Source organism: Anarrhichthys ocellatus, unplaced genomic scaffold (assembly GCF_004355925.1).
Source record: "Anarrhichthys ocellatus isolate YVR2014 unplaced genomic scaffold, GSC_Weel_1.0 scaffold3, whole genome shotgun sequence".
Classification (NCBI taxonomy): Eukaryota; Metazoa; Chordata; class Actinopteri; order Perciformes; family Anarhichadidae; genus Anarrhichthys; species Anarrhichthys ocellatus.
The window spans coordinates 13,552,479-13,565,630 of NW_022280033.1; the positions used below are offsets into that span (position 1 = coordinate 13,552,479).

General features: G+C 43.2%; 1 protein-coding gene across 2 annotated transcripts in view; it reads right to left on the reverse strand.

Moving 5' to 3' along the window:
- The window catches only part of rrbp1a (ribosome binding protein 1a), a 14,786-nt gene extending 4,004 nt beyond the window's left edge, over nucleotides 1-10,782 (reverse strand). The window contains exons 1-23 of one of the 2 annotated variants that reach the window (XM_031879420.1): nucleotides 10,541-10,782; nucleotides 7,808-8,705; nucleotides 6,611-6,765; nucleotides 6,342-6,464; nucleotides 5,614-5,766; nucleotides 5,256-5,374; nucleotides 4,892-5,045; nucleotides 3,774-3,912; nucleotides 3,442-3,623; nucleotides 3,326-3,360; nucleotides 3,163-3,238; nucleotides 3,005-3,042; nucleotides 2,829-2,910; nucleotides 2,696-2,736; nucleotides 2,521-2,599; nucleotides 2,340-2,429; nucleotides 2,135-2,221; nucleotides 1,965-2,054; nucleotides 1,786-1,878; nucleotides 1,618-1,668; nucleotides 1,442-1,522; nucleotides 934-1,017; nucleotides 632-709 (exon numbers count right to left, since the gene is read on the reverse strand). In XM_031879420.1, the coding sequence (XP_031735280.1) occupies nucleotides 632-709; nucleotides 934-1,017; nucleotides 1,442-1,522; nucleotides 1,618-1,668; nucleotides 1,786-1,878; nucleotides 1,965-2,054; nucleotides 2,135-2,221; nucleotides 2,340-2,429; nucleotides 2,521-2,599; nucleotides 2,696-2,736; nucleotides 2,829-2,910; nucleotides 3,005-3,042; nucleotides 3,163-3,238; nucleotides 3,326-3,360; nucleotides 3,442-3,623; nucleotides 3,774-3,912; nucleotides 4,892-5,045; nucleotides 5,256-5,374; nucleotides 5,614-5,766; nucleotides 6,342-6,464; nucleotides 6,611-6,765; nucleotides 7,808-8,687 (2,910 nt within the window). In that variant the 5' untranslated portion in view covers nucleotides 8,688-8,705; nucleotides 10,541-10,782. The remainder of the gene's footprint in view (nucleotides 1-631; nucleotides 710-933; nucleotides 1,018-1,441; nucleotides 1,523-1,617; nucleotides 1,669-1,785; nucleotides 1,879-1,964; nucleotides 2,055-2,134; nucleotides 2,222-2,339; nucleotides 2,430-2,520; nucleotides 2,600-2,695; nucleotides 2,737-2,828; nucleotides 2,911-3,004; nucleotides 3,043-3,162; nucleotides 3,239-3,325; nucleotides 3,361-3,441; nucleotides 3,624-3,773; nucleotides 3,913-4,891; nucleotides 5,046-5,255; nucleotides 5,375-5,613; nucleotides 5,767-6,341; nucleotides 6,465-6,610; nucleotides 6,766-7,807; nucleotides 8,706-10,540) is intronic. The other variant, XM_031879427.1, reaches the window with a different exon arrangement.
- Between the last annotated feature and the right edge of the window lie 2,370 nt (nucleotides 10,783-13,152).

Consider the following 13,152-nt stretch of genomic DNA (forward strand, 5'->3'; position numbering starts at 1 on the left):
ACACACACACACACACACACACACACACACACACACACACACACACAATAAATACACAGAGACAACAGGCTAACGCATACGTGTCTATGCAAACATTCTTGTGCAAAAGCAGTGGCACTACAAACCCACACATACACAAACAAGCTGCTCGACCTATGAGCCTCTCTCTATTTCAGGAGAGAGGCTCAAGTCAAACGCAAACGTTCTGCTGATGTTAAGAATCGTACAAACAAAGGAGCAGTGAGCATGCTTAAAAAGGTGAGAAAAAGCAGTGGTTAGAGTTATGTCGACTCAGTAAATGCAAACAGTGGTTAGCATAAACAGCCGCTGTGTCGGAGGAATACTGGACAGACTTGAAGCCTTGCAAGGGTCATGTATGTATCCGTGTACTGTAGCCACATCCTTGATTTACGACATGGGTTTGACCAAATGTGTCAAACCAGACTACAAAGAACACGTCTTAATAAATACAGCGCAACAAATCAATACGTTTACTTTGGGATTTTATACTAAATTAAATAAGGCTTAGTTAAGTAGTAGAACAAATGATATCCTAGAAGAAGTGTCCTAGTCACTGTCCAGTACTCTCTGACAGGAAGTGAAGGGTGCCCTGCGATCTTTGCACCCTGACCTGACTGGGTTGAGCCTCAGCTGGGCCATTCTGTTCTCGCTGAGCCTGCATCGTGATCTCGCCCAGCTGCTCTCTGACCTGAAACAGGAAGCCGTCACTGGTTACATAACCTCCCATCCATGAATCCTCTTTGTGTTACACGTCACCGACACCGTATTTTGTTGGTTGTGTCGGTTAAAAAGGAATCTCCACAAATTCCTCGATGTCTCATATATACCATGTCTTCCTCTCACCTCGGCTACTCTGGTATATGACTGTGTAAATAATGTCGTCCCGGGAAAGCAGGTTGTCAGTAAAGTCACCTGTGAAAGCTCCTCCTTGTGTGCCTGGGTCTCCTTCTGGGCCAAATCCAGCTGGCTCTGACGCTCCAAAAGCTGCAGCTTCAGCTGAACACAGAGCACGTCGACACAGTTATCACAGGTTTTGTTTTAAATAGGTCGATACCTTTAAATATGAGAAATGTCTCTCTAGGATTTCAGTATATTAAGCATGGATTGCTAATTCTTTACATTGACCATTTCTAAATCTCATTAACTAGACAAATCTTATCAAATAATAAAATTTTATCCAAAATATAATTGCCCCAAAATGTTGTACAACAAGAAAAAACATGGGACTCATCGATTGTGATGTTGAAATATTATAACAATTAATACAAATATAGAAAATGCTTATATGCTAATGTAAAAAAAAAAAAAGTCCTAATAAGTAATAGGGGAACTTGCACATACAAATACTACAACATTTTTTAGGAGCAGTGCTAGATCTAGTGAGGCTGCTGTGATCTATAGATTGAACCTGCTCATGTACCTGCTCCATCTCCTCTGAGGTCTCCTGGTTGTCTGACTGCTTCTCCAGCTGGGCTTCCAGAAGCATCATCTGCTCCTTCAACTGCAACAACAAAACAAAATAAAGCGGTTTACACATTTATTACCTGCTGGCTTGCATCAAGGGGCAATTTGTGCGAGTGTGAGAGAAATCTTCACCTGTTCTACACTTTGGTTTTCTGCCTCCAGCTTGCTGGCCTTCTCCAAAGCCTGGTAATGTGTGAGAGGGACGAGTATGAGGTTTTAAAAACATGGAAAGGGGACCCGCACGTGGTGGGAAAAAAAAGTACAAAGTCATAGTGATTTCAAGGACGTCTTATAACATACCACACTCAGCTGTTCCGCTGAGTTAGCCATCTTGGACTTCCATACCAGCTCTTCTTCCTCCACACTCTTCTGCAGATGTTTTAGCATTCCTTCCTGAAGGAAACGGGACGAAATGAGCGGATTAAATTCACCCCCTATTTTACACTAAAGTTTGAACTGAAGTTTCCCCAATCACTTACGGTTTCAGCCAGGACTATCCTGTACTGTTCACATTCAGCCTGCAGTGAGCCATGGCCCTCCTCAGCCTCCTTCAATTTCCCGAGCAACTCCTGAGACAAAGAAAACGCATTCAGAACCTGTTCTGCTGGGCTAAGTATTCGGTAAGCAAGTCTATAAAATTGTGGCTTACAGGCAACGCTGTGCTTGACTGAGACTCCTGGCTCTGCTGGCTGAGAGTCTCCTGAGCCTTCTGTGTAAATACTTGTAACCAGTTGGACTAAGTGAGGGGAAAAAAACAGAAATAAATAATTAATGCGCACATTATTCTACTGAACAATGACCAACATCAGGAAATAAATGATTCAGCAACTCCTCCTGAAAAGCTCTGTTCCCACCTGCTCCGTCTCTACGGGTATCTCTGGGAAGAGTGTCTGGAGAGTTTCTTTGGTTTCACTTTGAAAAGCTGTCAGCTCTGCCATAACGCTCTGATGAAACAACGGATGATATAATCAGGAAGGTGATTAAGCGGAAAGCTGTCTCAATTTATAAGCCATTAGTGTGTAAAGAGAGCCTTACCGCATCAATGGCCGTCTTTTCTCTCACTTCTCTCAGCTCCTCTTGTACTGATGTGACAAGGGCATCCTTCTCAGTCAGGCTAGCCAAATAAACAAAATAGTCAAAACTGAGATCTAAAACAGACCCAACAATATGCCAGACTGATGTTTTTTTTCATATGCCAAGACCCATTTACCTTCTCTGTAGCAGTCCCAGCTCTTCGGAGGTATCTGACTGCTGAAAAAAAAAAAAAGTGGACATGCAAATGAGTCACTGAGAAATACATTTTGCTCCTGCCTGGCTCTTTACACATCAAGAGGTACACTTACTGGTGTGTTGTTAAGTTGCACCATCTCTTCTTTGAGGTTTTTAAGTTCATCCTGAAGTGATGCAATAAGAGCGACATCCTCACTATAAAGGGACATAAATTGGATAAACTATAAATAAGCAGAGTAATAATCCATGAGATTTGAGTCAAATACATAGACAGTAACAACAACCATACCTCTTATTTCTTTCCTCGAGCTCAACAATAGTGTTCACCTGTAAAAACAGCAGATTATTTTTGATTAGTAGCAAAACATACATATATATTTTTCCTGAATAATCGAGAAGTGATTTTATTTGTTCATACATCCAACGACAGGTGTTTGCAACACTTACAGCAGCTTCCTGTTTCAGTTGCAGTTGCTTCAGTTCCTCGTGAAGAGTGTTCAACTGGTTGGTTCTCTCCTGAAGGCTGCAGAAGGCACAACATTTCAATCAATACGTGGAACAGCTCTGGAGCTGATGTCGACTCTGAAGAGAGGTGGCTCAAAACACTTACCTGAGGTTTAGCTGTTCCACTTCTGCAGCATTCACCTGCTCAATCAGACACAGCAAACATGCTTAGGGGTGTTCACGGCCATTTCAGAAAAGTCAAACTAGCTAAGTATGTCCTACCTGGTCGTTATCCTCCTCCTTTTTGGTCTGATTGGCCTCTAGCAGTGAGTTGATGGAGGCCACCTGCTGTACAAGTTGGCTTTTCTCTGTCTGCGTCTCCTCCAGCTGGGCAGTGAGGGCATCCACCTGAGCAGAGCGCTCACCGACATCAGCCTCCAAGCTCCCAATACGCACTTGATACTCTGCAGGGACAAATCACAGCACTCACAACCTATTCTATATTTGATATCCTGTGATATAGCTGACTCCCATATACATTTTTACTATTACAAGGTCAACTCCTAAGCCTTAACATCTGGTAACCATTCGGACTCTGTCCCCCATTAACTGACCTGAGAGTGCGCTGCTGTCCTGCTGGGCATTGTCCAAAGTGGCCTGCAGACTACTGTTTCTGCTTTGTGAAGCCCTGAGCTCCTCGCACACCTCCTCCAGCTTCCTCTGCAACGCCTGCTCGCTGTCCCCATGGCTGGCCTAACAACGACGACAATCATCAAGATGTGGCAAACAGCAGGGGTCAGTAAAGATTCACAAAAGGAGCCTACTTGGCAGCATTGATTCACAAGACAGAATCCTGTGCATTTCTGTTAAAATATCATACGGCGACACATTCGGGGAAAGAGACGAAATACAAGTCAAGCAATTTGTTTAGAATTTTTTTAGGGAAATGTCTTGTGGAAAGTGCTTTGAACTAGAGAGGATCTTGAGATGATTAGCCTGCCTATGCTTCTATGACAGACTCGGTCAAAGAAGCTCATTGTTTATGACAGTCCAGCAACTCATTTCACAAAGGGAGCGAAACTCAACTCAAAGAAATTAGAACCATCTTGCATCATTTGAGCATGTCCATTGACTGACGGCCGGAGCCATTGCATAACATGTTTGAAGACCATAAACTGTTGGGACGCATGTTAGTAAATGATTAACTAAAAGGAACACTTCAGTGACAGGAAGTGCTGACTCACTTGCTCCACACAACCTGTAATAGTTGAATAAATATATATATATATATATATATATATATATTTTCGACAACTGCAAATGAACAGATAATGTAAGACAGGGATGTACCGCATGTCTGAAAGCCCCGTGGTGTAAATACCGTTAGACCGTTGCTGCACATTCACAGCCTTCTATAGAGGGCCGGAGAGAAGAGGTGCTCAGACACGCACACATTCCAGCTGGTGCTGCAGAGAAGCATTTACCCTGCAGCGCCATTATTGTATGGCTTCATTCCAACCCAATCCCGAGCTACGTGATTACAAGGTAATTACACTTCATGAGAGGGTAGGTGTACAGGCGGGAAAGGTCTTAGTTACAAAATGCAAGCTAACTGGCTGCTCAAACAAGAAAATAAAAAGACGTAAAACATTTATTTTCCATGCGGAAACTTGATCACGTCCAATGTAATTTATAAGAGATATGATGTGGTGTTCCCACAGGCCAGGCCAACCTGCAGCAGGGAGAGCTGCTTCTCTGTAGCAGAGAGCTTGGCTTCTAGCCCTTTCCTGACGTGATCATCAGCAAGCAGACCATCCGTCTTCTCTCCAAGCTCCTTGGTTAACTTCGTGCATTCCTGACGCAGCTTGGCCAGCTCCGCGTTTTGCCTGAGGACAGAACGAAAGACAAGAGACAGAGAAGGAGAGATGCAGGGAGAGCAAGTCAGGGCAAATCTTCAGGCTTGGTGCTCCAAACACACCTTTGAATTTGTACACACTGTACTCAATGATCACTTTAATCAGTATCAGTATGAAGAGGTAAAATGAATCTCAGCATGTATCGCCGCTTCTCATTTACTGTTGCAGGGAAACACTCACTTGCTCTCAGCCTGACTAGTGGCTTGGTTGAGGGCGTCGCGAAGAATGGAGTTCTCCTGCTGTAGACGGGCCAGCTGGGCATTGGGGCCTTTTTCCAACTGGTCCTGCAGGCTGACATTCTGTAAAATAGTTTTACAGCTTTTTTTTTTTAAGTCAACAAGCCATGTTGGACTCTTGCCCCATGGACAGCTGCTTCAAATCCTTGTCAAGACAACTTAATAAAAAGAAAAACTGCACTTTCACTTTGAATTAGCAGCTAAATGACCAGGAGTGAAATAGAAGGACAAAATGCAAACTGAAATGCACTCATCTGATTTAGACATTAAGAAATTGTAGTATTTTTTGTATCAGAACCGACCTTAGCATTGAGCTCCTGGGTCTGCGCCACATGGTCCTGGTAACTAGCCTGCATGCGTGCTTGCAGAGCAATCATTTCTTGCTCCCTCTTACTCAGCTGGGAACTCAGCCTCGTCTCCACACTGGCCACCTTCGACTTCTCAGAAGACAGATCCTAAAAAAAAAAACAAAAAAAAAAAAAAACAGAAAGCACGGTAAGAGCAGATTCAAATTCTGAGGCCAAAGAACAAAGAGCCGTTTTCCTCTAATGCCAACAACACATCAAGAAAAAAGTGAAATGTGGAAAGCAATACATGTAAGACATATTTCTGTGAAATTTGCTGCGACCCTAACGGTGGATCATTTCTTCTTCCGTCACTCGTAGGCTTCCATAGATATTACAAGAGGTGATTTACATTGAAGTTGAGGGAGTCCTCAATGCTTTTTAATGGACGTGGCCTGTGTCTTGCAGTTACATTCCTCTAGTGCCACCTTCAGGACAAAAGATGAAGAGGTCTGCAAATGTCTGTGCACGGTGTTCAGAAAATGAACCCCTTTAATTTAGGTAATTACATTGGTTTGTTCCTCCACTGCCACCTGCAGGCCAAACTACACTTTTTACCTAACCAGTGAAAAGGATCTAATAAAAGCAAAGATTTTCATCTATGCAACGACTTTGTCTTCTGATGCAATAAGTATTAGGAGTCTCATGGGGCTGCCACCAGAGCTATAGACAAGTGTGCGTCTGACCTTGGTGAGTTCTCTCAGGCGATTCTTTATTGCAGAAGCATCCTCTTGTTCTGCCATCAGCTGCTTCTCCTTCTCCTCCAGTTGTTTCTTCAGCATGGCCACTGGGTCTCCTTTCTGAGAGGCCTGAAAATGCAGACGTACACAGAAAGACAGCAAAAACAAAGTGGGTCTCCCTTCAAGTGCAATACAGTATGCATTCAGTGAGCGAGTGCCTGTACACTCCAGCTAGTTTAGCAAGGGTCCTCATCACTGACTGCAGCGTCCATTACCTTGTGCCAGGTGTCCTGAATGATGCCCACTTTCTCAGACAGGATCTCGATGAGCCTATGAGCCTCGACCTCACTGAACACCATGCTACCGATGGTGGACACCAGAGCCTTGTAGGGCAGGTACAGAGGAGCGTCAGCAGAATCCACCACTGCCACTAAAGAGGCAAACACAAGAAATGACAAGGAAACGCTGATTAAAAGTGGCACAATATAAGGTTATTTCATGTTTAACAGTAAAAAGCCGGACCATTTTGAAGCTCAGGCTGTCGCAGTGAAGTCTGAATACCTACACTGCCACAGTGGGCAGCTTCGGATGGCAAAATGATGGGGCCCTGTGGCACCAGGCGGAGACGAGCCTTGGGCAAGAGAGAACCCCACTCCCCTCCCTACCCATTGTAAGGGCACTGAGAGCCTTTGTCAGCTAACAAAACAGGGCAGTGGTGTTTGGACAAGCTGGCGTGCTCTATGCCCTCCAGAGCCGAGTGCCAGACATTACCCACAACAGCCATTGGCACTACTTTCCACGCTTCCTGCTAGAAGTTCATCAGTACCGACAGGGCATTACTGCCTTAGATTGTGAGTGTATCGACATGCAACTGTACAGACATGCCCCCACTCGACCTCCAAACACTTGAATACTATCACCAGTGTTATGGCTAATGAAGTTCCTGCCTAGATAACCGTTTCCACGCAAGCTAATTTTAACAATGGTCGTTCTAGAGTAACAACATATTGATAGACTACAGTGGCTTTGCTCCTTGATATGCAGTGAAGGGTTTGTGGGCAAGCTTCATTTGCAGAAGCACTGGTGTGGACTACGCCAGTCCTCGAACAGTGCATTGAACAAAAGATGACTGGTTTAACGGGAAAGGAAGTGTGGCAGCGGGCTTAGCCAAGACCAAAAAACAAGCATCTAACACCCAAAGATAGTATATAGTTGTGCAGTGATTTTGTCATAGCGGCCACAGTCGCTCTACAGGTTATGTGACATCCTTCAAGCTTCTACAGACAGTCTAAAAACGGATGAGCTATCTTTATTATTCTTTTCCCAAGCTGAAAACATTTTGGAGAGACAGTGTAATCTTTAATCACTTCAGAAATATAACTATAACATGAGATATATCATTTAAAAAAAACGAAATGTTCAGTTACAACTGCAAAATGATAAATGAATATCTCTAAAACATATCTGCTTACCAGGCTCAGTCTTTTTCTTAGAGGCCTTCTTCTTGGGCTCCTGTACTTTTTCTGCCACAGCAGAGGTCTGCTGAGATCCAACTGGGGGCACTGCCATCACTGGGACATCTTTAGTAACAGCTTCCAGCACTGGGGCAGTCTTGGCTGGGGCTGCAGGGGCAGACTTGGCGGTGGCAGGGGCAGACTTGGCGGTGGCAGGGGCAGACTTGGCGGTGGCAGGGGCAGACTTGGCGGTGGCAGGGGCAGACTTGGCGGTGGCAGAGGATGGAGCGGTTGCTTTAGTCGGGGCAGACATGGGGGCCTGGGTTGTGGTAGGTACTGAGGAGGACTTGACGGTTGCAGAGGCAACCACGAGTGGAGCTGTTTGGGAAGAGGCTGGCTCGACCTTAGCCACCTTCTTCTTCTTTTTCCCTTTTGGTGAGGGTGCAGGTGAGGGCTCACTCAGGGCAGGGCTTGGTTCAGCAGCAATCTTTAGCTCGGCGTTTGCTGGTGCTGGGGCTGCAGTTGGCTCAACTTCAATATCAGGGACAGGTTCAGGTTCAGGTTCAGGGGCAGCAGCTACAACTGGGGCGGCAGCAGGCTCAATGACTGAGTCATCTTCAACTTCCTCTTCAACTTTTTCAGGCTCTGGGATTTTTCCATTGGGCTTTTCCTCTTTCTTCTTGCCACGGCCCTTCTTCTCAGATACTTTGTCCTTCTTCTTTTTGTCAGAGCGAGTGGACTGTATCTTACCCAGCTGACTGCGTTGTTTAGCCAGGGCTTCCTCATAAGAGGTCTCCTTCATGGAGAAGGTAGAGACAAGAGCGATCCCGAGGGCAGAGATCACCATGAATCCACCAAACACCATTATCCCAAGGGTCTGGGGGTCATAGATATCCATCGTTCAATTCCAGTTGACCTAAAAAGAAAGTGGCAGACTTGTCAATACAGTAAACAACTAGTAAATAATATTTGGGATTTCTAACAAGTGGAGAAAAAAAGAACAAAGTAATTCATAGGTAAGTCAAAACTGTAATACCACCAACAGTATTTCTATGTGCCTCGTCAAAATTAAACTGAACTGACAGCAGCTGTAATAGAAGAGTAGTGATGTGAAAGGGGCTTTCTTGAGAACGACCATAGCCTTTCCCGTCAAAGGCCTCAAGGTGTCACTATTATCCCCATAAACTTTTGCCTTGAGGCCGACTACATAATGCAGACCAGCCAATCTCATAAGCACACTGACAAACAGCTGCTCAAAACCCACTTGTCATACAGTCTTCCACCTTGGGTAAAAGATGCGTGTTCAGTTTTAAACATCATCATACCTGCCATTTCTGTAAATGTTCCTCCTAAAAATCGTTGATCCTGTGTAACAACTATTACAAAAAAATACTCAAAATCTGCTAAATTTATCAGAGCTATTATGGACTTCAGTGTAAATGTGGGCTTAAGACAAATCAGCTATTTATAATTTAAACCAACCTAAATATAAATTTAAGGCAGGAAACTAAATCCAGACCACAGAGGCAAAAAGAGATTCAGACAATTCCCAGCAGTTGGCTGGCGGTTAGTGTTAATTTCCTGCCCTGTAAAAAGAAAATAAACTTAAGTATCTTCCAGCTATCCCTTTAAGGCCCCTGTCACAAACCACAATGGTTAACCTGCAGGGGGTGGTTTTTGGCTGACAGCAGCTTAGCTTCATTACAACCCCTTCTTTGATTTATTCCGGCAGCATTATTAGTCACAACCGTGTTTATATTACGGATCGAGATGTTATCCCATCGGAAAATATATAAAAGCAAAAAAAAAAAAAAAGTGAATGTGGAGCTTTACTGTAAAAAGAAAAAGAAAACCTAACATTGTGACACAGTAGAGTAAAAGTGCTGAGCTGCCAGAGTCTAGAGTCCAGAGGGTGTACTGCCTCCTTATCTGTGATGTCACACGTCACTGCTTCTCCACTCGCACTCAACGGAGAATTACGACTTCAAGAAAAACGACTCGGAGACTTTCTGAGGATGAAGATGCCTCTCCAGAGATAGGACTATACGATCAAACGTACTAGTGTGTAACCGTTACATACTAAAATACCTTCAGGTGCACTAGTACATGGAAAAGTCTGAACTTTATTTTAGCAATGAAGGTAAAATATGTAAACGCACATATTTTCAAGACGGTACATTTGATGTACTGTAAGCATGAGATATATACGTGCAAACTGAACATAAACGTTTACACTTTAATATGTTACTTTATTGCAAGACGCATCGACTTCCACGAACTTCCCAGCTAGTTTATTAAAAATCAATAAACTCATGCTAAGATTACAATACTGAGACAACTACTATGAAAGCCTCCAAGATGTATGACACTTTAAGACACACTACGTAGTTATCCATTCAAACATACATTAAAACAAGAAGGAGTGTGAGCAATCCGGTAATTGTTTATAAGTGAAACGCTTTGAATCACTACTCATAAGCTAGCATTGTAGCTAACACTATGAATCAATGAACTTGGCTATGGTCCTCCACATCAGTGTCGGTTTACGTTACACAATTGTGCCCCAGTGGATATAATAAAATTGTAAATTAAATAGCTAGTGAGGGGGGAAACTCTAAGATTATTTCAGTCAACTTTAACCGGTTGTCTCTCAGTATTAGTTGTTAGCTCAGGAGTTAGCAGTAGATAGCTTCCCAAGCTAGCTGATGCTGGCTCAAATAAATAGAAACATTCCAAGACTCCCTCACTTACCTCGCTGCTGGTGTAGCTGCGTCTGCTTGCTTCAAATGAAGGGAGAGAGGGCGAATGCTTTGACTTGTAACCGTCAGCTGAAATGACTTCTGTGTGTAAAGGCTACCTGTTTATCTAGCTAACTAGCTTTTTTTTTTTTTTCCCCAATGCTCTTCCCCTCACTCCGCTGGAGAATCCGTGGTCTACTGTGAAGTCGTGGCACTTCGAGCTGGCTAGACGTGCTGGCCCCGTTCCCCATACAGCTGCCATGAATCCAGAGCGCTTCTGATTGGCTGGACTGCACTCAAGCCGGAAATGAGCATGCTGGGATTCATAGTCTTCTCTGTGTATGCAAAGACTCATGTAGTGGGGCCGTTTTCAGTCAAACAAAAGGCTCGTTTAAAGTGTATTCTAGCGTCGTCTACTCAAGAAAAGTGCTCAAGTAGGGTCCCGACCTTCATCTTTGCTATTTTTGAGAGAGGTTATACTTGATGCCTTTTAAAGAGAACACTGCGTAGCATTAATAGATTTGTTTGCATAAACCTCGAGTTTCCTAAAATCATTTCGTTCCAAATCTAGTCTGTCGGTATCATTTATGCATAATGTATCAGCTTCTTCTGTTCTAGCTCTTCTATGAAGCTATATGATGTTTATACTGAAACAAAAGCCTAAGATGTTTTGTTGCCATATGGAAATTTGTTTCCATATGGAAATCCAGCCCCACACTTCTTTGGGAAGTTTGGTATATTGAATTTATAATAGAGTCCTGTGGGTTTGAACAAAACTATCCTTTATCTCTGATGCATAAATAGCCTGCTACAACTATAGAAACCCACTATCTTTATTTTCCACTTCTCGATAGACCAGAGCATCATTTCACGTCAAGAAGTAAACCTCAAACAAGGAAACAGGCTTTCCAGAAAGGATTATCATTAGCCACGCCTGAGTAACATTGTTAGCACAAGTGACTGACAGTCCTTCTTGGATGTTTTGTTTCCCACACCCTTTATTATTTGAATGCCCAACACTTTAAAACAATTTGAAGGCGTTGTGTGCCTTTGTACGTCATAATTAAGATGACAATGAAATGTGGACCTACCCTGGTCACTCATTTAAAGTGTTTTCAAAGGCATACTACATCCTCCTCAAGCTGCTTAGTAAAACAGTTTGCTAAGGGGACACGCTTGTTGCTCCAGCCTAGTCACACTCACAGATTGTCCTCGTCAACAAATTGTATTGTAAAAAACAACTCACAATACTTAATAAAGAGAAAAGAACATAATACAGTACATAACAATATACCCAACAGTGTGAATAACATAGTTCTACTCAACCATGTTCCTTGACACCTTTGGATTGCTGCTTGTTTTCTATCCTACAACATAATAAGGATATTCAGCTGGTGTCCTGGGTCAGATCAGTTCTTGTTTGTTAAACCCACTTGTACCAACGGTCTTATTAGTTACAAACCAATACAACTCGATACCTGGCCACTGGTTTCTAAAAAAAGTACAGCTATTGTTTTCATCTGATGCACGTCAGTGATACTGCCTTCACTTTGCATTGTTGCTGTAACTGATGTGTGGTATTTTCACTCCCTTTTCTCACACCGACTCTGCATTGTGCCAGCTATCAAAATCTCAGCAAATTTGCTCGTTAGGCTCCATCTCGCTGCAGTATTTGTATATTGTGATAATCAAGACGATAGCTAGCCCTATACTTACTAAACAGCATTGCAAGAAGAGTTGTGAAATATTAATGATTAATCCCGCTCAAAGTGTTTCTGTTGTGTGTGACATGATTTAGTACATGTTGTTGGTCCATGCATGTCAATTATTTAGAATTTGAGATTGTTTGTATTGTGTGCATGAAAGCAAAAGACTGCCTGAACAGGGCAGGGCACACTAACCTCGAAAAGGTTTGGCCTCTGGGCCTTTGAGCTGTTCGAGCAGCGTTGTGTTAATGACAGAATTGCATTATTGAAGGAAGAAAATACTTGTCCTGCAGATGGTCTACACAAAAGTATTGAGATATTCTCTGAGAAGCAGAAAGAATGATGTCCTTTTCTTCAGTATTATGTAAATTGTCAACACATAAGTTCCAAAATGGAACACACAAACATGAGAAAGCTGTGGGTCTCGAGGCTGGAGGGGTGACATCAGAGAGCTATAGAGTATGAGCTCACAGCCTGAGAGTTGGAGGTCTGCCTTTACTCTTACTGTATATGATGCAATTTAGGAGGTAGACAGGTAGGGGAAAAAGGATTGAAGAAATCCGTAGCTGTGTCTACACTTTATCTGATGGGCTCCAGGAAGAGGTATCATGTTCTCTTTCATTAAGGAAACGCAGACAGTTCAGTTATGTCAGAAAGCCCTGCAGGTGCACTTTTTTTTAAAAAGTGTGTCCCTTCAGAGGACACGGTTTCTATTTGAGGAGGCCTTCATGCTTCATGAATCCTTCTGTCTGCATTCATTATGACTTTTCAGTTGAGCACTGTAGAGCTGTGGGGCATGAGGCAGGTGCTTTCACAGGCTCAGTCAGCGTAAGTAAGATGTTGGTTCTTTACAGTTCACCTATCCATGACCTCAGCCAAAGTGGTAAAAGCCTCAAAAACACCTGTATTTCCTGACATG